Genomic DNA, 23,776 nt, shown 5'->3' with positions numbered 1-23,776 from the left:
AACAAATGAGCGCAAAACGTTGTTCATCATTCAAGTAAACATTGAGTGTTACCCCTGATTCCATGCACACATTTTTGGCATATCTGTTTGTTACAATATTTTGTGAAGATATCCTATGAATTTAGAGGAAACAGAGGGAATTGATGTTTCTGTCGTCAAATTAACGCTTAGCGCTTAGTCAACATGAAATCGTAAAAGAAATCATCGTCAAACTCGTATTTGGATGCAACTCAAATCGGAATCGTAAATGTGTATGTATGGACATTGGTGAAGAGGATGTGTTCTCAAACAACTGTCACATCCCAAACTCAATCTAGCACTTCGCCATGCCACTGTTGTTTGAGAACACATCCTCTTCACCAATGTCCAGCATTTTCAAACCTGTCAAGTTCCCAACGGCGAGAGCTGGTGACACAGCACAGTCTTTGCTGGAATTGTTTCCGCGCAAACCAACTGGCTAGAATCTGTAAATCCAAGTTCCTGTGTAGGATTTGCCAAGCGAAGCACCATACTATGTTGCACGACCAAGCAGTACCACCGAACGAGTTCTCATCCGAGGAATTACAAGCCACACAAGCGAATCCAGGCCCCAGTAGATTGCTCAGCTCACCAACAGTAAATCTTCCCGACATTCAGATTCAACCGTTCTCTTGGAGACAGTCTCTCTGTTAGTTGTCGACCGATACGGCAGAAAGGTTCCTGCTAGAGCTCTGCTAGATTCTGCAGCGTTGTCCAACTTCATCACAAAGAAGCAGGCGAATGAACTCGCCACCCGTCAAAGCCCTGTTGACATCGCAGTTGCCGGAATCGGAGAGTCAGTGAAGCGCATCAAGCACAAATTAGCTGCCGTAGCTGTTCGTATCCAAGAACAGCGACTTCTCCACCACACTCGATTTCCTCGTCATGAAGAAGCCTACGTCTTATCTCCCCACATCCTCGATCGATTCAACTGCCTGGAAAATGCCGAAGGTTCCATTGGTGGATCCTCAGTTCAACGTTCCAGCAACAATCGACATGATCATCGGTGGAGAATGTTACCATGAGTTCCACACAGGCGTACGCCACTCTCTTGGTGATAATTCTCTCATTTTCATATGTGATGAAAGAAATTAGAGAAACATGAACTATCAAAGAACGAAAGAACATAAGCCGTTCTTTGATAGTTCATGTTTCTCTAATTTCTTTCATCACATATGAAAATGTGATCATTTTCAGGTACAAAGATGTGCCAAGCGATTTCATAACATCAGTATTGATAATTCTCTGTTTTTGGTGGACACTCTCTTTTGCTGGACAGTTTCTGGCAAAGTGGATTCCAGCTCCACCACCGCACCGCGAGCGTGCTTCCTCTCCACCGTTGATCATACCCGAGAAACGATCCCTGAGGAGTTCCGGCCAATGGAAACCACTGATGGGAGCCTGAGAATGGAAGCTGAACCGTCCACTACTCAAATCCACACAGAAGGATGCATCGCCCGCCATTCCCGGCCCAATAATCCAAAAACCACCCTTGAAGATTCAAACACGAAGACCACACAACGAAACTCCTCCAGAAATAGATACCATAGAACTCCTGAAAGTATCATCCAACCCAGAAATATGCACACAGCGATCCTGTTGAGAACGAACCACACTGCTATCTGCCACATTACCCGGTGCTCAAGGAATCCAGCAAAACCACCTGCTCGTCGGTCCCGTCGCTCAACACAGCCTGCTGTCCAATACTTCTCTAAGCGCCGCCAATGTCATCGACGAAGGGGAAGACGCTGTCTGTGGATCCTCCGGCTACGCTGTCCTCTGTTACCTGTCTGGAGTTATACGCGCCTGTTCTGCCAACGGAATCGTTCCGGATACCCCATTGGTCCTTCACAGCCGGATTCGAGGAAATGTTCGGGCTCGGCCGATGGGAGGGTTCGGATTTCGGGATATTTCTTCCCGTTTCAGTCGACGGCATCCACCAGCAGCAGGAATGGAAAGTACAGTTGAACTAAAGCATGGATCATTACAAATCTGGAAGCACTGTTTATTATACCATAGCGCTCCTAGTTGTCGGATCTAGAATTTTTTGACGATACTTTGTTCGGAAATGTTTCCTCTATCAGTGCTGAAAATTTCATTACGATTCGTTTTGTTCCAAAAAAGTTATACATGATGGAAGCCGCGAGACGAAAATTAATTTTGGACACTCAAGTCAAAAACCCGACGTGGTCGGGTTCAAAAATCGCGAAATCGTTAAAAATGGTCAAATCAACCGTGTGCACCGTTCTTAAACGTTTTCGTGAGATGCATACTATCGATCGGCAGGTTCATACCAAGCGTCATAGTGGAATTAAGGATCGGAAAGTGCATTTGAAGGTGTTGAGAACGATCAAGGATTTGTCTGCGCGAAGGATTACGATCCTATCGGGCCAGTAAGCAACCAAACGGAACATTGAAGCAGAATTTATTAGTCAAAGGACGTGCCCGGAAGTTATACAAGAAGATTCCAACGAAGTTCGACGGGTGCATCCTCACCCTGGCCAAACATTTTAAAAAGCCACTGCAGTGGTGCACTGCACTGGTCATGGTGATGTCCCCGGCAAGTTCGAATTCGTTTTTGCTGATAAGTTTGCAAGGAAGTGTTTGATCTGGCAAGGTATTTGCAGTTGCGGACGAAAAACCCCGGTTTGTGTGAAAAACAAAACCATGGACTCCGAAATGTACAAAAAGGAGTGCCTGAAAAACCTTTTTTTTTCGTACATTAGATCTCACTAAGGACCAAAAAATTTTGGGTAATTGTCAAGCAGAAGATGAAAAAGAATGGTAGGACGAATTGAAACTAGGATTTCGGCTAGCTCAGGACTCCAGCCAATCTCAGGGTCGGCTCGTCGTAGCTAGGAAACACTTACTCACCTGTTCGATATCCGCTTCCTCCCACCCCGTTATAACCCGTAATTAAGGCTTTTCGGTGCACGCAATAAAGTACCAAAATCTTTAAGGGGCAATTAAAATTAATTGTATTGAACAAAATCAAGAAAACTTAGAAAAAAACAAATCTAATTTATTATAAAAAAACCTTTTTTGACTCACTGCTTATCTCTGCTGCTGCTGCTGCTGGACACTTCGTTGCCCCGGGGATCGCTGCCGTGGTACCACGTGGGATCGCTGTCCGTGAACTTCGGCCCAGTTCACCAACGATCGGTGATGTCGTTTGGCCCTCTGCCTGCCTTCTGCGTTAGGGCGGAAGTTGCCTTGACCTCGAATATTTATCCGGTAATGGTTGTAGCTAACCAAAAATCGCAGTTCTAGATATTTTCCCGAGCCGTAGGTTGTCGTACGGCCGGGAATGTCCTGCCGTATGTTGACGGACGGGGTGTACTGAGCCGTATGGTTACGGACGGCTGTCCAGTGTCCAATCTTCTTGGAGTCGCGGGCACTAAAATTTGCACAGTGCCTTTCACTCAACAAACTGAGCACTTAAACAACAACCAAGGTCCCAAAACGGAAACGACACTTGGTTGGCGGAAACGGATGTTGGCGGGATAAAATGCGCGCACAACGATTGGACGACACTTCGGACGCGAACTCCAAGGTATCAAAGAGGCCGGCCAATGGGTGCGTAGGCCTTATATAAACTCCGCCTGAATTGCAGATCGGCAAAGCCGATGCATCTGATTGGGCCACGTCATCTGAGGAGATGTAGCCATCTCGCTCTTTTGTTGTGACATGTGTCAGGAAGTTCGATGTTCGAGCAGTTGAGTCATCCTGAACTGCTACACGGAAAAAAATCTGCTAATCTCCTATCTTTTCAAACAAATCAACTCAAATGCCCAACTAAACAATATATTTAATGAAATTTATATAATTAAAAACTTTAATGCGTGAATATGTACATTTACCTACATTTTATTTTATTCGGGACAAAACTGACACCGAAAGGCATAAAATGCAGGTTGTAACCGAGTAGGAAGTTACAGACTCGGGATGCAAAAGAGATGAAGAGATTGTGGAACAAAATGGCTGCTGAGTTCAGCGAATAGGGTGTCCAAACTATAATGAGTGGTACTCGACGAAAAGTTCGAAAATTCATCAAAACAACATCGAAATAATTTTTTCATTATTTTTCCTGTAAAGTGCAATAAAAACCTCACAGTTTAAGTACAAAACATGTTTGTTTCGTTTAAATAGCTCCGAGATAGACCCGTTTTAATGCGTCCAGATTCATCGTGATCCATGCTTTACTCATTCATGTACTTTAAAGTTGCAAAAGTGATAAGATGTACGTTATAAGGGAATTAAGTCACACAAAGGGCACAAAAGTGCTCAAAACGGGATTTACAAAGTCACAAAAAGTGCATTAAGGTGCTTTCAAAATCACATAACTACTTCGAGTTTTAGTTTCAGTTAGAACAACATCTAGGCGTGGTCTTGTGGTAGCTTGTTCGATTCTCCCCACGAAGGTCGGGGTTCGATCACCAGGTCGGGCAAGTGTTCTTTCAATAAACAATTTGATACTTGATTGACCATTCTGATGTGATTTTTTTTTTGTTTCGATTATAGTCGTTTTACCATCTTTATGGCATTCGCGACTTCATCAACGTTGCAGTTGGCGGATCGTTATTGAAAAACTTATCCGGTACAACTGTGTTCGATGTTTACTCTTGGGCTCGAACTCGCGGACATCGGCTCAGGAGACAATAGACTTGCCAACTGAGCTATATCACAAGCCCGATTTCTGATGTGATATATGTATGAAATGTATGAAAGAAGACAAAATTCTCGTGAGCTCAGCGCTGAGCGCTGTACACCACTCGAGCGACAAATTTTACATTCACATTTACAAAATGAGTACTTTTTGAATAAATATGAATCATTAACAGCGCATATTCTTACAATTCTTAAAACGTTATCCAAACCATTAAAGCATCGGCAGCGGTAAGTGCTATCCCAGTTGTTAACCCGGGACACATTCTAGGTCCTTTTTCAGCTTCAGCAGTTCAATGGGGTAGGTTTTTTTTATCACTAGTTCAATTTCCCATCAAAAGATGGCACTTATCAAATTGGTTCCTTTGGACAAAAATTTGAATGGAAAAATTGAGAGTTACCTTTTTTAAATTTTTTTAACGTAACTGGCTCACTTTTTCAATTATATTTAGAAAAAAGGCTAAATAGGCCCTTTGTCGTAGTAAAAACTAAAATTGCAGTACACCAATTGATTTAGCCGTAATGTTTACTAATATAAGTATGGTTTATATGATTTTTTTAGCAAGCTTGGTTGCTAGAATCGAAATTATACCTTGGCACCTAAAAATATAGGGGAAATTGGGTCAAAATCATGTATAAACGTCAATTTATCAAAAAACGGTGTAGAACAATCGATTCCTCGTGTTTTTTTTTTGCATAAGAAATGATAGTTTTCCAGAATTTAGTCCAGTTTAGGCGATCGTCACAGGAATATGTACCCATTTTTATAAAAAATCCCCACAGTGCAACGTGTTAATTTTATCAATTTTGAAATTAATTTCTCATAGTGAAATGTGTTAGAAGGATTTCAATTCCAAATCTAAATATAATTCTGTAACAAAATTATGAAATATGTCTGAATTCTGGAGCTTTTAGAGCTTTGATTGATTAGCTTTTAAATTTCCAACTCTCATCCTAGATTTTTAACTTTATTTAAACTAAAAAAAAATAAAAAAAAATTAAAACTCTTCATTTCGAAAAGTTACAAACTTGCAAACAAAGAACGTATGATTAAACTGCCCCTACTCGCATAACAGTCCCATATGAATTTTCGTCATTTTTCATCTAACCTGACAGTTCGTCATTTTGAACATAAGGCTTCAATATAAAACAATAAAAAAAGAGATTTTGTTCTAGAAATTTTGAAAAAAATATCAACTTGTGGCTGTCCCATATGAAATATACCCGCATAACAGTCCCATATGTGAAATATCACGGATTTGGTTTCTTTTCAATGCTTCTTTCGGCGAAATAGTCTTTGATTTATTGCTTCGAATCATTTAAAAAAGATTTAAACTCACTTGATGTCGAATTATGCACACTAGTTCTCGAAGGCAGGTCAGTAAGAAGGAAGGAATGTCTTCCTGAGCAAAAAACTAACCGATGCAATCAAAATCGTAAAAAGATTCAACTTACAATGAAGAATTCACGATATTTTTCCAAAAGTGTGTTTCTTTTTCTGATAACTGCATTTAGAAGTTCAAAAATGGTCAAATTTAAGTTTAAGAAAGTAGCTTGGTTAGCAAAACATATTCTGGATGGGACTGTTATGCGAGTAGATTTGAAAAAGGTCTCAAATATGCTCGCATAACAGTCCCATAGCGAATAAAATGGTGCTCCCGACGTTACCGATGGCCCAATTTCTAAAATTTCAGGTCGTACGATTTATTATGACAACCTAGAACACATTCCATCAAACGATTTTCGTTTATACTGAATGTAATAGTTATAGTTTAAAAATATATTCCAAATCAGAAAAAGCTGATTTTCTCGCTTGCTTGTTTTTGCATATGGGACTGTTATGAAAGTAGGGGCAGTAAAGTGGAACATACTTTTTATTCCTGGAAGAACACATTATTCCCAATTTATAAAACGATTCTAAGAAATGATTAAAAAAAATCAAAAAATTAAGGATGAATTTCTGATTTTCCAAGGTGCAAAAAATTTAAGAGCATATTGGACTGACTTGGGAGTACTGAATCGAAATATGCATTTGATTTTATTATATCAGCTTTCGTTTCTGAGATTCAAGGCTAGCATTTGCAAAAAGTTAAAATTAAATTATTTATTTTGCATTTTTTTTTTTACTGTAAACGTTACAAAGTATGGAAAATAAAGGTTTATAATGAATGGTCAACATTCTCGATGGTTTCTTAGAAAAAGTTACATGAGATTTTTTTTTATTTTTTCCAAGAATCCAGAAATTTGACGAAATTTCAAAGAAATTTGGAATCAAAATGATATTGACAGTCTTCAACGAAGTTGTAAATAAACTAAGATCTTGAATACCAAAAACTTAATACACCCTCTTATGATATCAAAAATTGTTAATTTATTTTTCAACTAAAATTTAAAAAAATTATAATTACATTTATATTCGAAAGTATTGTATCTTTGAATATTAAAAATCTAGACAAAATATGGATCAAATAAGCATAGCAAAAAAAAATTAAAAAAATTAACTGCTAAGCTTAAAATTTTAAATAATTAATCAAATTTTGATTAACAACTAATATAAGTCACGAGTAAACATCCCGTATTGTATCTTTGAATATTAAAAATCTAGACAAAATATGGATCAAATAAGCATAGCAAAAAAAAATTAAAAAAATTAACTGCTAAGCTTAAAATTTTAAATAATTAATCAAATTTTGATTAACAACTAATATAAGTCACGAGTAAACATCCCGATTCAGAACTTTGTCCAACATCTTGAAATTTCATCCCAGGTCCCAAATTTAGCAACAGTTTATTAGAAAATATTTCTCTTGTTGATAGTCATTTATTCCCGAATATTGCATTTTAAAAGTTAGACTCCAAAAAGTCTAACAGACTCTAAGAAGCTAGACTAAGCTTTCCAAACAAAATTTTCAATTGAAGCCTTAGAATCATGTATACGTTCGAAAAAATTGTTTAAACAAATTTTGTCAAAATAAACAAAGACGAATTTTTGGAAGCCTAAAATATGATTTTAAATCGGCTGATTTGATTCGATAAAAAATCAATTTTTTCAAATATTGTCTTCAGGATTATAATGAAATAATTCCTAAATTTGCTCGAATATTGACCGGATTCTGGAGCAAATTTTGCCTGGTTTATTCAAGGCTTTAAAATAGAATAGCCCGGATTTGCCCGAGCCGGATTCTTGCGGTAAAAAATCTAGAAAGTACCCAGTTTATTGCTCTTGATTTGCGAATTGGATTATCATTGGGATAAAATCCTGGTTCGAATCTTGGTTTTGCAAATAAAACTTAAATAAAATGTATTTTTCATATTCAAAACTCATAATTTCGGATTATGAAAAGAAAATATTAGAATTCAAACCATTTTTAAGATTTGGACTTGACATTTTTATTCTAAATTCATATTCAGAATTGAAACATAAGAAAGTTCATTGAGTCCAGAATTGAAGAATCTGAAACAATTACATCATACTAAATCTTCTTTCAAATTTACAAGTTAAATTATGATTGATTAATTTGAAAAAAAATGATATTGAAGCCCATAAATTCAGAATGAAGTAAGAGATTTCATGTTGAGGGTTCTGATCAAATTTTGGTTGATGATGTTAAACTCATAGAAATTCTTGGCTGGAATTTCGATTCAGATTTTAATATTCAAAATCCGAATCCAAATTCTTAATCAAACTCGGAATTGAAATTAATTTGTATTGCGATTCAGCTCGAATTTGAGTTTTATGATCAAGAAGTAAATATCAAATACGAGAATTACGTTTAGGATTTAAATTGAAGGAGATCACAATTTCATAACTTTGATTCCCGATTCAAAATTGAATTTTCAAATGCAATCAGAGTCAGTTTAGAAACACAAATCTGCTAAAAATCACAAATATAGAAAAAGACTGGATTTGTTTTTTTGACAAAAAACTTGATAAATAATATATCTTCAATCATCCGGTGAAATTCAGTTGGGAATTTTATTTAACACTAGCTGGCCCGATGTGCTTTGCAACCTTTTCCATGGAAAAATTAGGTGCGTTAAAGTTATTTTAATTTAAATACACTTCATTTTAAATTAAATTTTGAGCTTCTAGATTGTTTTAAGTCTGAACGTAACTTAATAGTTTAAAGGTTGAAGGAGCCTCCTTTGAGAAAAAGTTGGAGGGATCAATGCAATAACACTAAGACACTATATACAGAAACATTAAGACTTTGTTTTTGTTAATAATATGTATGTTATATTTATTGAATATGAGGGTCTTCTTTTATTAAAATGGGAAGCGTATATCGATACAATATGTCAACCAATTTGATTAAAACTTGTTTGTCAATTCAATAGGTCGTCTCATTGAGTGAAAACGCTTACGTTCATCAATTTTCAACAATGGTTCTGAGAGGATTGTTGAAAATGGTCAATTTTTTTTAAATTAATTTTGTATGAGAGTTTGGAGGGGTTTAAAACTATCATAAAAACCATTCTCGGTCTCGAAAACAGGTACACCAATTTTTTAACTTCAAAATGTTAAAATTTCTGTTAATTTTATATGGGAGTCCCTCTTTTGGGGATTCGGAGGGGTATAGAGACCATTCCTGGTCTTGAAAATGGCTGTACACCAAGTTTTACGTTGATCGATTCAGTAGTTTCCGATAATTGTTCGAATTGTGTCAAATTATTGTTATTTGGTAAGGGAGCCCCCCTTCTTTAGATTTGGAGGGGTTTTAAAGTATTATAGAAACCATTCCCGGTCTCGAAAATGGCTACACATCAAATTTCACGTTGATATGTACAGCTGTTTACAAAAATTGTGTCAAATGTTTGTTTTATTTGTATGGGATCCCCTCATTTTTAGATTTGGAGGGGTTTAAAGGTTTTATAGAAACCATTTCCGATCCTGAAAATGGCTGCACATCAAATTTCACGTTGATCGGTTTAGAAGTTTACGAAAATGGTTCGAATTGTGTAAAATGTTGGTTAATTTTGTATAAGAGCCCCCCTTTTTAGGATTCAGAGGGGTTTGAAAGTCTTTCGAAAACCATTTCCAGTCTTAAAAACGGCTACACACTAAGTTTCACGTTTATTGGTTCAGTTGTTTCTTAAAATTGTTCAAATTATGTCATATTTTTTATTAATTTTGTATGGGAGCCGTTTGAAAGTATTTTAGAAATCATCTCCGGCCCCAAAAACCCTTATAAACGAACTTTCACAATGATTGGTTCAGTAGTTCTCGAGTCTATAGGGAACAGACATCGAGCAAACATTCAGTTTTATATCTACAGATTAACATCATTTATATTGCAGATTCTTAATAAAAATGTAAAAAAAAAAATCCTAAATTTTATTTGAGATTAAAAAATTATCCCCATTTAAAGGTTCAAACTTTCTTGTTACTCTTAAGATCTTATTCCTGAATATTTGATTCATTATATATATTCACTTGTTTAGTGGTTTTTAAGATAACGAAATTCATTTATTCATCTTTCTGACGTACTTTTATTTAAATTTATGAAAAAAACGTCGAAAACATATGTTCGCGGAATTCTTAACTCTATGCCAAAGACTTCTTCTCCAACTAACCAATAGTTATGGTAGTTAGCTGAGTAAAAAGATATTGTGTGGTCATTTAAAAAAAATTAAAAAAAACACTATCAAGACAAACAGTGTAGCAATACTAGATGAAATTGGTTCCCTAATAAAAACTTTTCTCAATGAAAGCTGACGCAGTGCGTAGCTGACACAACAACTAAAACAGCAAAATCGCGATTTCTGAATGAATGAACGACCGCTGATTGAACACAGCTGTTGTATTTTTTTATTTTTAACGTTACTTTTCTGATAAATTGTTTTCAACTGCATAACTGTTACCAACAGAAAAAACATAAAATATCCAGTCTTATTAACCAATGGCTTTCTCTTCTCTGTATCGTTTTTTACAGCTGCAGCAACAACGTGTCACCGTCATTCGGCAAGATGATCTAATCGGTTGGTTGGCAAAAAAACGTCTATCCACTGAATGCAAGGTCAACTAAATCAACCCCTTTTTTGCGCAAGCTGGGTGCAAGCAGAGAATCTAAGCAGCTGAGGAGAGAAGCGCAAAACAAAAACTGTCATCAAATCGACAGCAGCAGCAACCTCGATGAAGGTGGCGTCTCGGTCGTCTTCGTCATTTTCGTTAGGTGCTGTGTGGATTTGTTTTTCTAAGCACCCCTCGACCGAAGTTGAAGTCGTATGTGTCGGTATGCGATGTTCGATGAACTTTGCAACTGGAAAACTCTGAGCTAAGTTTTATTTGGTTCCGCGGGGGTGGTTCCTAAGTAGGGCAGCAACATTGTAACTGGGTACAGAACGGACGGCGGAAGTGAGTGAGCTAACGTGTGAGGAGAGAACTCGAGTGCTAAAAAGAGAGAGGAAGAGAGTGCATTTTGGTGCAATTGCGCGCAACGGTGCACTTTTTTTGCCCTTGCAGTTCCTGGTTCTGCATGCATGTATTCTGTTGTGTTTACTATAAGTCTGTATAGTATAGAAAACTTGTGCTCGACGCTAGAACGCGAGAGCTAGGCTAGATCGCGGATCCCGAAGCTCGGGCCAGAGAAGCCAAAATGCTCTCCTATATGTTACCAGTTGAGGAAAAATCGCCCTCTGTGACGGCGGCCTCTAGTGGAGCAGTGGCCAGAAATTTGAGCCTAAATTTGAACAGTTCTACTGGCAGCAACGGTGGAAGTCCTGGGCACCACAATCCAGGAAGTTCCAAACCCGTAGGCAACGGAAATCGTTCCTCCGGAGGCAGCAGCAGTAGGCCGGGTACGGTTACTGTGCTAAAAACCTTTACGACGACGTCAACAACAGCAAACGGCGGCGGCAGTGCACCTACAAAAGTGATTAAATCGGCCATCAAAACAAACCATCGCTATCAGTTGGTAGGGGATTCTAGCAGTGATTCCACCAACAGCAGCAGAAGCTTAGTTGGGGACGGGAACGGGGACTGCAATGGTCGCAAGATTGGTGGGAATGTCGGGCTAGGGGGGAAATATGGTGGAAAACGAAACGGAACCGACGCTGGAGTCGGTAGCAACGGGTCTGCCACCATCGGCGAAGATCTGAGTGATGAACGCACTAGCCTACTGGGGAACTCGGGTGCACGGGTTAATGGTGTCGTCGTCAGCTGCAGCAGTGTTGCTAGCACGGTTTGCACCAAAAATGTGGTAAAAAGTGATAGAAATTTCAACAATCTCATTTTGGTCAACGGAAACGGCAATGTGAGCACCGGTGTCAAGCAGCTCGCGAGTGTCCTTAAGAAAACCTCCACCGGAGTCAGTGCTAATGGCATCAACGGTGGTGCCGAGGGTTACAGTGCCGTGAATAGTTGTGAAGATGATGCGGATGAGTCGTTCGATGCAGACCACGACGACGAAGACGAAGAAGAGGAATTCAACGGGGAAGACTTCGATCTGGTTGCGGCCAATAATCGCAAAAATCAATCACAAACGAAAATGATGAGCAATAGTGCTAGTGAGTCGCGAAATCTCAACGGAATCAACGGTAATCAACAACAGCAGCAACAACAATCGGTCGAAACGCCGAGCAGTGGAATCATAGTGGATACCAGTGATGCCGATTCGGAGCAAACCGCCGTGAGTGGCGGGGGAGGTGACACTGGCAGCACTGGTGGTGGTGGAGCAAGGAAGGTCAAGATGAACAAACTCGGCGGCAGCAAGAATGTGACGCTCAAGAGGTGAGTCCTTTGGCTGCTTGCTACTTAGAACAGATTCATCAAATGTTTGGTTCGGTGCCAACAAAATGGGGAAACGATATAGGAGGGAAGGGAGTCAGTTTTCCATTAGCGCTTTCTACTAGTTACATAGCGATCAGCATACAGTACTGAATGCTTGGAGGGTATTTCAGTTGAAAGAGCACCCGATTATGGCAGAAACATTAATGCTTAAAGAACACGAGTAGCATTCCGCCCCGTGGTACTCAACTAATGGGATAGGTATTTATTTATAGTCAAATGGGTAGTTTGAAAAAAAGAATGGCCAATGAGACACATTTTATTTGAAATCGAAGATTTATTCCACGGACGGGCAAAAACAAAACGCAGTTGACATCATGCTCGATTTTTAAAAAAATTTATATTCATATTGTCAGACAACGTAATAGTTACTGAAAAACATAAGGTTGAAATATTGGTAGTTTTTTTTTGTCTAAATTTAGAACTAAAGGTGTTGAAAAGCACAGATTTTAGATTTCCGAAGAATTAGAAAGAGTCATGGTACGAAAACCAACTGAACATGTTTTGAGAAAACCGCTGTCAAAGTTCTGAATCACTTTTTAAATTCTCATTTTATGAAGTTCCGGGATTGTGATATAGCTCAGTTGGCAAATCTGTTGTCTCCTGAGCCGATGTCCGCGAGTTCGAGCCCAAGAGTAAACATCGAACACAGTTGTACCGGATAAGTTTTTCAATAAGGATCCGCCAACTGCAACGTTGATAAAGTCGCGAATGCCATAAAGATGGTAAAACGACTATAATCGAAACAAAAAGAAGTTATGAAGTTAATCTATAAACTTGTAAGTCAACGTAAAAATGGACACAGAACATACTGACGTAATTGAAATCGACATTAATTAAGTTTTAATCAACGAAGATGCCTACGCAGCCAACTATTTGGTGTGTATATCAAAAGATATACGTACATCTATGTCGACAATAATCATCGTATATGACGATAAAAAGTGGAGGCGATATACGTACACATTTGCGCTACAATCGCATTACGATGTTCGATTTACTTGGTATCTTACGTTGCATTGCTGGTATGTTGTACGTAACATTGAACGAGGCGACTTTTACACATATACGACTGTGAGATTTTTGACAGCTACAATCTAACTTTATGCGATGTGTGCTTTGCTCTTGTACGACTTGAAGCAATCCGACGATCGGTTGGTGTTTTAAGTCACCCTTTATGCGTGGTGTGTTGCAATCTTATACTATGTTCAGACGATCGATTGATGTTTTAAGTCACTTTTTATGCGAGGTGTTTTGCAGTCTTAAGTATATGATGTTCAGAGATTTAGACATTGATTGGCGTGTGTTGTACCTTAGTACGATATGAAGCAATTTAACATTCGATCCATTGTTTAAGCGACACTTTATGCGAGGTGTGATGTAGCCTTGTACCATTAAGAGATTCTGCCAACCACTTTATGTAGCATTTTATGTTTATTATTGTGATTGAACCACGATTCTGGGGTTGTTTTCATGAAAATAAAATTAAAACTATCCAATTTCAATATCAATTATGTACATTTTTTTCACCAAATTAGGCTGAAACAAATATCAATTTCTTCTTTTGTCACACCCCCCCCCCCCCCCCCTTCGAAATTTCCAAAAACCCGAAGAGGGAAATAAATAAAGTTTGAAGTGTTTAATGTAAATTTCGAAAAAAAATCAAGAATCCAAAAGATTAGAAGACAAAAAAAAAACAAATTTTGGAAGATGGAAGTTTTTTTACCTTTTGCACTCTTGATTTTATTGAATTTTTCGATAAAAAATTACTTGTTTTTTTAGGTTTTGTGCAATGATATTGTATGCAACTTTGTTGGATACAAGCTTTCGTGAAATTTATTCGAATTTATTTGTTTTTCACATTATTTTTTGTTGTCCCTTCCCCTCGCGATGTTCCAACTCCGAGTGACAAAAGAAGGATTGGAAATTTGTTCCGGCCTTATTCTCACTGATAATTTTACCAACTATCTGAGTTTTTTCGAATTCTGGATTCGTTTATTTGTCCAACAGGGCCAACTTGTACCTTGATAATGCTTTCCTGATGAAGTGGGCAACAACCTCAAAACCCACTTTTTCCTAGCAAGTCCATGCTTCCTGAATGAAAACAATGTTTGAATTTTTGGAAATCGTAGATATTTTTTTGCCTACCTTACTCCGGATTTTAACTGCATAATATGATTTGGGCGATGGTTTCTTATTCGTTTCAAAGTTAGCTGAGTAGTGAGTAGTTCACCATAGGTGAGATTGTAATGACCCTCGAAAAGTCATGCAAAGACTGTGCACTGTGCACTGAACAAAATCGAGAAATTGAAAGGTGGGTGGAAAGCATGAACTTATCTTAAACACTGTTACTAATTTTCTTGTTCATTTCAATATCATTCAACTTCAGGACAGGTTTATGCGATGATAGTTGTACGAAAAAATCACCACACTCTTTATGTGACTAAGCGGCATTAAATTAGCATTCTATGCGATGAAAGCTAGCAATATTTGAAGTGACCTGATTAATCTTAAGCGATATTCTTTACGACTCTTCCTGTACCCAATTACGATTTTAATTAGTAAGTTGTTTGTGTATGAATAAGATGCAGAATTAAGGAATCTTTTGCGATTATTAAAAGATTTTATTTTACAGCGATTGTACTCAAGACGACTTCATCCTACATATCGTAACTAAATCGCATTTCATTTGGTTTTGGTTAGAGAGATATAAAATATATAGTCACTTAAGCTAAACTAGACATCCAATCAGCTATAAAAAAGATTATCTGAACTCGTAAATTCAATTGAATCAAGCAGAAGACTATGTTCAAATTAATAAAATATGCATGGCAGATTTTGCGATGCATAGTTAACCATTTCAACTTTATTATTAAACTAATTCAAGCAGACACTGTTTTTTCAGCATGAGATTGATTCAAGATCAGAATAGGAATAAATTTAACCTTAAAAAAAAGTTATTTTCTCGTAAGCGCTTCAAAATGATTTCTAATTTGTTAAATGTTAAATGTTAAATGTTTCTTCAAAATTGTCCTAAATTGTCTCTAATTTAAGTCCTATTGTGAATCATTATTATGTTCTAAATTTGTCCCAAATTTTATTCCAGTTCTTTCTTAGGTATTTTAAAATAATTCTCAAATTGTTTTATATTTGATTCAAATTTGTTGTAGTTTGTTCGTGAAACTTTAAAGTCTCATTTTTTTAAATAGTGATAACATTTTCTCAAAATTTAAATCTTAAATTTTCCGTGAACTTATCACAATTTTAAGTAAAGTTGTCTCAAGTTTGATTCAAATTTTTTAAAATTTCTTCAAAATGGTGCCAAGTTTTGTTCAAGTTTTTGGCTCTAATTTTCTCTCTAATGTTGTTTGAAATAGTCAAAATTGATTCATAATTGTCTTAAACCCGTTTGAAAACTGTCACTCATTTCAGTTTTTTTGCGTAAGATTTTTTGTTTAAAATTTGTTTCAAATTCTACTCCAGTTTTGCTTAGGTTGAATTATTTGAACCCTTTTTTAAATTTTTTAAATATTTGCTCATTTTTTTTCATTTCGCTAGTGAGTTTTTTTTCTCATTTGTCTCAAATTTTACTCAAAACAGTGGTATTGCTTCTTCAAAACATTATTTTTAAAAAGACTTGAAGGTGTCTCAAATTTGATTCAAAATCACTCAAAATTGCTTATAATATTGTGTCGAAATGGTCTTGAGTTTTCCAGTTAGTCAGTTATGTTCCTTGAAGTTGTCGAAAAATTTATCAACATTGTCCTAAGCCCGATTCAAATTTGTCACTTTTTATGTTCTTTTGCGTATGATTATTATGCTTTGAATTTGTTTCAAATTTTACTCCAGTTTTGACTAGGTTGTGTCAAATTATTCTCTCAACGGTCTAAAATTTATTTTTAATTTAAAACCAGTTTGTCCCATTCAGTTTGTGATTTTTTTTTTGAATTTGTATAAAATTTTATTCCACATAGTGAAAATACTTCCTCCAGATTTACGATATTATCTCAAATTTCACTCAAAGTTGTCTCAAATTTGTTGTTTTCTGAAAACTACTTCAAAATTGTGTCGAATTTGTTTCTAATTAATTCCCAATTTGCCAATTCCCCAATTCCAAATTTCCTTCAAGTTCTTCTTAGGTTGTTCAAAAATTATTCTCAGAACTGTCTAAAACAGGGGTGGCCAAGATTTTCAACAGGCGGGCCAAATTTAAGTATTGAGACTTGCTTGCGGGCCACACTACAAATTTTTCTTTAGTTTTAAACAAATTTCAGTGGGTTACCTAAAGTATAAATTTAGCCAAATAAATTTTTAACGTGTTTTGAAAATAAAGATTTTCGAGATTCAGTACAGATTTTTACCAGTTCTTCTTTATTTGATCAAAACATAAATTTACAAGTGTTTAACATACTTTTAACGAGCTACCAGACAAGATTATACCTTCCAATCAGACTCAATACATGGATGGTGAATTTAATTTGATTTCCTCGACAATACTTCACACACAGCGTTTTTAGAGATTTTAATCTTTCTGGGCTTATTCATCCCATAAAGATCACTCTGCAGAACGGAATTGTTCATAACAAAATACCCTTTTCGCTTTTCGCATTTCAGATGAAATTTTCATACGCTCTCCAATTATAATAATTTCTATAAATTTGCCGAAATGCCAACTCAGATTAAAATGAAGAAAGATTTCCGTCTCGATCAAAATAAGATAACACAACATTCATAATTAAAAATAATATAAAAAGAGCTCTTCCGTGTTATATTCTTGTGTTGTTCTTTGGGAAACTTTCAAAATTTGCTCATACCTAATCTTAAAGTTTAAAATTTTAATTATCGTTTAAAATTTACTATTTGATGAAACTTAAATTCAATGAGTGGGAAAGCCGTTAATAAAAATGAAAAAAACAAGATTTTTTTTTTTTAAATTATCATTGTCATTTAAATTTTTTGAAATGAAAAAAAAAAAACATGGAAAGGCAAATTACTATGAAAAAATATATTTTTATAAAAGTTCCCCTTCTCCGTATTATGTAAGTACCAAATAAGTTCAAGTTGAATTATAGATAAATTTTACCTTACTAAATATTTTAATTGCAGAGTCTGGCTCTAAAAATATAACCACTATGACCGCTACTTTTAGATTTTCTTAATTATTTTCTCTCTCAATTTTTGATGAACTATCGGATAAAAAAGCTCCACGATCTGAGGGAAATTTTATATCAGTCATCTTGCTCGTCAAATTATCTTTAGTGTAGCTTGTTTGCCACTAATTTGGAGAGAGATTGAATTTTCTAACAAAAACATAGCACATTAATTTGCGATCAGCGTTTTAATGCCCAACACTTTCCATTAGTTTTTATACCATTACACGTTAATTAAAAATACGTTACTAAAACTAAGATATATCATTTCGACTTAATTAAAAAAAATCACCTTTTTCTGTTGGAGTACAAAGTGCAAAGTTTTTATATTTTTAAAATCAATTTTAACAAGCTGAAAATTTTTTTTCTGGTGAACAAAGTTTCGAAAATAGAATTCTAATTACAAATAGTAGAAGTTTTGTACCAATATTACCCTGATAATGGTGTGACTACAATATAATGTGATTATTTTACAAACAAGATTTCAATTATTTTGAGTTTGAGTTTTCCTTTTTGCTTTGTTTCAATCGAAGCTGACAAATGACATTTCGGACTAGAAAGTCGAATAAATACTAAATTGAAGTTTTGTAAAAATCTTGTGAGTGATTTTGAAATACGATAAATTTTACTTGCTCATAATCATTTTAGTGTACTGAGTTATTCGAGTTATTTCGTAATTTATGAGCATACCTCCCTGACGCATACCAAACTCTTCAAAATTATACTAGTTTCCGCTTGAAGACTCTCAACGCTCTCAGGAAAGCGGAGGCTACTATCAATACCACTTGTATAAAGTAATAAAATAACAAATATTTATTCAATAATACGTGAATACAAAGTTAAAACAATATGTTGAATGTTGTAAAAATTGAAGAACTTTAAAATGTTTATCTTCTGCTTGATATAGCCGGTTTTTTTTTAATGATGTAGAAAGAAATTATTCAATTCTGAAAAAAGCATCGCGGGCCACAAAAACATTGACGCGCGCCACCCATGGTCTAAAATGTTAATTGTTCTTTTTTTCAATTCTCAAATTTAAAAAAAAAAAAGTTGTCTCAAGTTTGTTTTAAAATAGTCAGACACAAATTTGTATAGAAACTGCCTCAAATTTGACTCAATAATTTATATAAAAGTCACATTTTGTTTTAAGTGTTTTAAAATTGACATGAAACTGTAATACATTTATCTCGAAACCATTCGAAAATGTTTTCAAAATAATTTGATTTTTTTTCTCAAACTTTCGTTTACAAATTGAACATCACGAATTCATCTCAATGTATTCAAAATGATAATTGTTTCATACTGGCTCAATTTAGTCTCCAATTTTTCTCTAGTTCAATTTTGAAGATAGTCTCAATATGTTCTTGAAATCGTTTACACTTTATCTCAGGAGTCTATCCGCTTGGCGATGTTTAGCTATGAAATTCTGTTTCATAAGAAAAGATAACTTCGGATTTCATAACATTTATTTTTTCATTCTTTTAAATCCTTTTAAATTACTCTCACATTTTACAATCTATTCAATTTTCGTGCCTCGTACAGAGACATCAATGATCCGACTTTTTGAGATTGTATGAAACCCACTTCAAAGACATTTGTAAGCGACATTTATCAGGAATCTGTTTATCTAGCAATTGTCAGCTTCAAATCCTGCATTGTTGAATCAACCTCACCGAACAGCTGATTGTTGCGGCTGACAGTAGAACAACTCTATGTCAATTTTTACAAGTAAAAGATTTTCATATCCATAATGAGAAAATGGAATCAGTCGTCTAACGAAGCATTTTCTAAATGAACGTTAAGAAGTCAAATTACAAGAAAACAAAATAAAATGTTTCTTTTTTTGTTAATTTGACTATTATCAAGAACAGTAAGATGAAATTGAGGCATTAAAAAAGAGTCCCAGGCAACATCAATATTTAGTACAACCAAAATAAAACAATATTATAGAATTTTGTTATTTTTGCTACATAAGCGTGTTTTAAAATAATAAGATGTTTACTGTATCGGAAAAAAACCATATTATTTTAGAAATTTTTAATCCAATGTGGAACAGCTGAAATTTATGTCGAAAAAAGATCACAAAAGCACAAGAAAACTATTCGAGTACCTAGCTAATTTGAGTTTCTTAATTTATTGTTTTCAGTGTTCAGTAACTGGTTCCAAACTTTGAAAAAAAAAAAGATGCTATGTGTTGTCCCAAACCGCTTCAACACGGAAATAGACAAACCACTTCAAAGTCATCTGGTGGTGGCGCTGAATCGGAGCTCTCCATGGCACTTGCGATTTGTCACTCGTGGTGTGTTCCTGGGTCAAAATGCATTTCCTTAAGAAAGTAAAAACAGCTTTACGCTGCTATGCATCTTTAGAATTCAACATGAATTCCATCCGACCAACCTGACAGCATCAATATTAATCTGAGAATAAAACCTCTTTCTTCCATCTCCATTAGCATGGCGTTGCGGAATTTGAGCTGTCAAGATTTCTGTTTCTAGAAAGAAGGGATTTTCTTTGTTTTGTCAACAAGTGGAAGAGCTGTCAGTTTTCTTGTCTTTGGGAAATGCACACTTGTTTTGATTTTTATTCAAAGTTGATAATTGTTTGAAAACTGATGGCAAAAAAGTAGTTAATTGAAGGGTTTGTAACATCAAGGTCTAGACGCCAGTTAAACTTCAATGTAAAATTAAGAGAACGATAGGTGAGTGTTAAATACCAAAAGGGCACCCGAAGATGATGAAACAATTTTTTTCTGTATTTACGCTAAAGTGGTTCCCACTTTTGCCACCAGCAACTATGACGCTTCGCTCTGCGGAAGGTTCTTGGAATGTTGTTTAATTTCGTATGATATTTCGAAATCCATCTCTGCGCCTTTTCTGGTCTCATTCGTCGGGACAAAAACGGTCTAGCTGCTAATGCATTCTTTCCCATACGCAGAATCTTCCCGAATGGCGTGCGTATTTATAAATTCGGGTGAATGACACTTGCCGAAATGCACGGAATTTCTTCTTTGGACGGAACGGAACAGAAACGAAAAGAGCGCGCTCGTGGTGTCTCTGATGTGATGTGGAGTGTCGAAATTGGAACTTTCGTTCGTTTTGTTTGTCTTTTCGGTTAGAACAACTTCTGTCTGAGTCTTAATGGAAGACAACAGACCCGAGTTGAGTGTTTTAATTAGAATGCATACTATAATTGAACTATGTGTTCATTCGGTACCAAAAAGCGTGCAACAAAACGTCTGGACAAGACATGACATTTGAAGATACGACGGTATTAGGGGTTCAACTTTCGTTTTGTTTTTTACACTAAGCATGTTCAAGAGCTGTAGTCTTTCGAATAGGCAGACCAATAGTTTTTTTCCATAATTGGATCGAAAGGCATCGATTAAATTTTTTAGACCGCTCGGCGTGAATTAGCGCTGTAAACTTTTTTTAGCTTAAAAAAACGCTTCACCGTTCATGGTAAAATGCGTCGAGCTTTTTAGTTTAGTCCGCTGCAATTTAATTTTTTGTCTTCAGATATGATCGAAATCCCTAACAACTTTCTATCCGATCCAGTTCCCAGTCAGTTGGGGCCCTTTTCCTTTCTCCAGCCAAGGCTCAGTAAAACCATTATTGAGTTCCCTCACGTCACCTCTGATAAATGATCATCTGTCCGTCTTCCGATGATCGAGCCACCACAAACCGCTAGAAATCCCAAACGCTGCCGCCGGGAGAAAGGATCATTTAACTTGTCACATACCTATACTAAACTTACCTTGACCAGAGACTGTCTCGGTTTAAGGTTTAATTACTTTCGATGCACAGCTATGGAAGCTTAGTTAGTAGGAAGGAACAGAGGCTGCTAATCGATTGTTGGTGATCTTTTTCTTTGATAATTGCTGCCTTTCTTTGAGCTATGCTTGACCAAAGGTCGCCGACTTCCGTTCAGATCAAGATATGCTGAAAACAACAACTTGTTGAAATATTTTTAAAAAAAATTAAAACGTTAAATAGGTAGTACATTGAGATTTTTCAAACCAAGATTTAGACTATATTTCCAAATTTTAAAAACCACATCGAGAAAGACAATTTCTGATGTTTTGTTCATAACTGTTATGTCTGGACACTTCCAGAATGGAACTATTTTATTTGCTGTAAACTATTAGTTGTTACTTTATTGAGAACAAAACTTAGACTAACTAACCCACTGACAATTTCAGGGGTTTTATAATGCACCAGCTAGTAAACGATTTCTGTGATCAAACATAAATTGAAATTCAAATATGTTATGATTGCTTTGATCTAACAATTGCAAATTTCGTATTAACATTCAACTGGGAATATTTAAATTTGAGTTCGACATTCAGGATTACAAATTGATTTTATGCAACTCCGTACTGAAATGTTTGTATTTCGTCACGAAAATTGGTTTTGAAAAGGCCTGCTTTTCCTACCAAAAAAAAACCAATGTCAAAAAGTATTGCTTTCCTACACATTTAAAAGAGGGTCAAAAAGCGGTACTTTTCGGCACTTTTTTTGATTTGGATGAAAAAAACTACAATCCGTTTCTTCAGGTTGAAAAACTTGATTCTGGATTCGGTATTTTTCGGTATTCTAAAAAATTGTAAATGCAACTTGTTGCAAAACTCGATTTTTCAGCACTCGATTTACGACATGTGCTGAAAAAATCCACTTTTGGCAATTTGTTGCATAAATAACTACAGTGAGCAAAATAAGAATAGCACCACTATGTGTTTTGCTTGTTAAAATATGAATGATTGAAAATTAAGAAAATTTTCTTCCACAGTTTGTTTTGAATTGCTTAACGGATAAATCAAGCATAAGTATACTTTTTTTGAGAGTAGCAATTGGCGTTGAGGACCAAAAATGTGAAAAAGGGGGCCTTAACGCTAGATTAGCATCTCTTAAATCCCCCTTTTAAAACCTTTGAAAACCTTTTGCAGTTACCTATTCAAGTAACTCGTAGAAGCTTAATTTTTCACTTTTACACAGTAAATTTTTAAAAATAATCTTGGTTTTGTTGAAAAACTCAAGTGGTGCTATTCTTATTTCGCCCCTTTTTTCACATTTTTGGTCCTCAACGCCAATTGCTACGTCCAAAAAAAGTATACTTATGCTTGATTTATCCGTTAAGCAATTCAGAACAAACTGTGGAAGAAAATTTTCGTAATTTTCAATCATTCATATTTCAACAAGCAAAACACAGAGTGGTGCTATTCTTATTTCGCTCACTGTATAGCAATAATTGTTTGAAATCTCAAATTTAGACCCTTTTTTTACTTGATCATAAATTTTATAGCTGTATGAGAGCCTACCTCGTCCTTTCGTCTCTTTTATGAAAGCCTTAAACTCTTAAATTATCATAGTAACATTTTTCATACGCAAATACTCTCTCATGTAAAATACGCTTCATGTTGCTTGATAAGTTCTCAAGTAATGCAAAAATTGTATGGTTGCCCCCTTTCTTTTTCCCCTCGACCTTTTGGAAGGAAGGAGAGGGCTCCAACTATCACAGAAACATTAGTCGTACTCGAATATATTTCAATTGAAAATTTGGTATCATTTTCTTGATAAGATAACAAAATTTAAAACTTCCTCTTTCCCCGCTTCCCACTGAAATGCGGAGGAATGCCAAATAATCATACTATAATAGGCCCTTGAAGCCAAAAGGATAGTGTTGTATATGCCAATTTTTCATATATTTTAGAACAAAAGAATACTTTAATAAAATTCTGAAATTTTAAAAATTCACCAAATATAGATTGAGATACGATGAATCATTTGGCAGAATTATCTCAAAATCGGTCAGTTTAGCACTTATACCCTTTGGCATGATCTTCCAAAAAAGCCAAGCATAATGTTCTTAGCTAAACTAAAAAGTTCAAATTCTTAATCAAATTTTAATTAATGAAATTAAATAACTCGTTTACGAACATTTTAGCGCAGTAAGTTTTTGAGTATTTAATATTTAAGATTTAAACTCATAAGGCAACTTTGTCAAAGACTGCTAAACGATTTGTCTTATGCTTTAAAAAAATCCAAGATTCAATTTGTTCGGAAACTTCTATGAAATTTCGCCATTTAAAAATTATTTTCTGCAGAATTAGGAAAATATTCAAATATTTATTTATTTATTTATTTATTCCGCCAAACAGTGT

General features: G+C 35.5%; 1 protein-coding gene across 1 annotated transcript in view; it reads left to right on the top strand.

Moving 5' to 3' along the window:
* LOC129738567 (uncharacterized transmembrane protein DDB_G0289901-like) overlaps positions 1–23,776 on the top strand; it is a 189,203-nt gene that overhangs the window by 96,009 nt on the left and 69,418 nt on the right. The window contains exon 3 of the mRNA XM_055729798.1: positions 10,617–12,412. Within this exon, the coding sequence (XP_055585773.1) occupies positions 11,280–12,412 (1,133 nt within the window). The 5' untranslated portion in view covers positions 10,617–11,279. The remainder of the gene's footprint in view (positions 1–10,616; positions 12,413–23,776) is intronic.

This window comes from Uranotaenia lowii, chromosome 1, assembly GCF_029784155.1.
Source record: "Uranotaenia lowii strain MFRU-FL chromosome 1, ASM2978415v1, whole genome shotgun sequence".
Classification (NCBI taxonomy): domain Eukaryota; kingdom Metazoa; phylum Arthropoda; class Insecta; order Diptera; family Culicidae; genus Uranotaenia; species Uranotaenia lowii.
The sequence above is the reverse complement of the archived record's forward strand: the minus strand, read 5'-3'. Positions and strand labels throughout refer to the sequence as shown.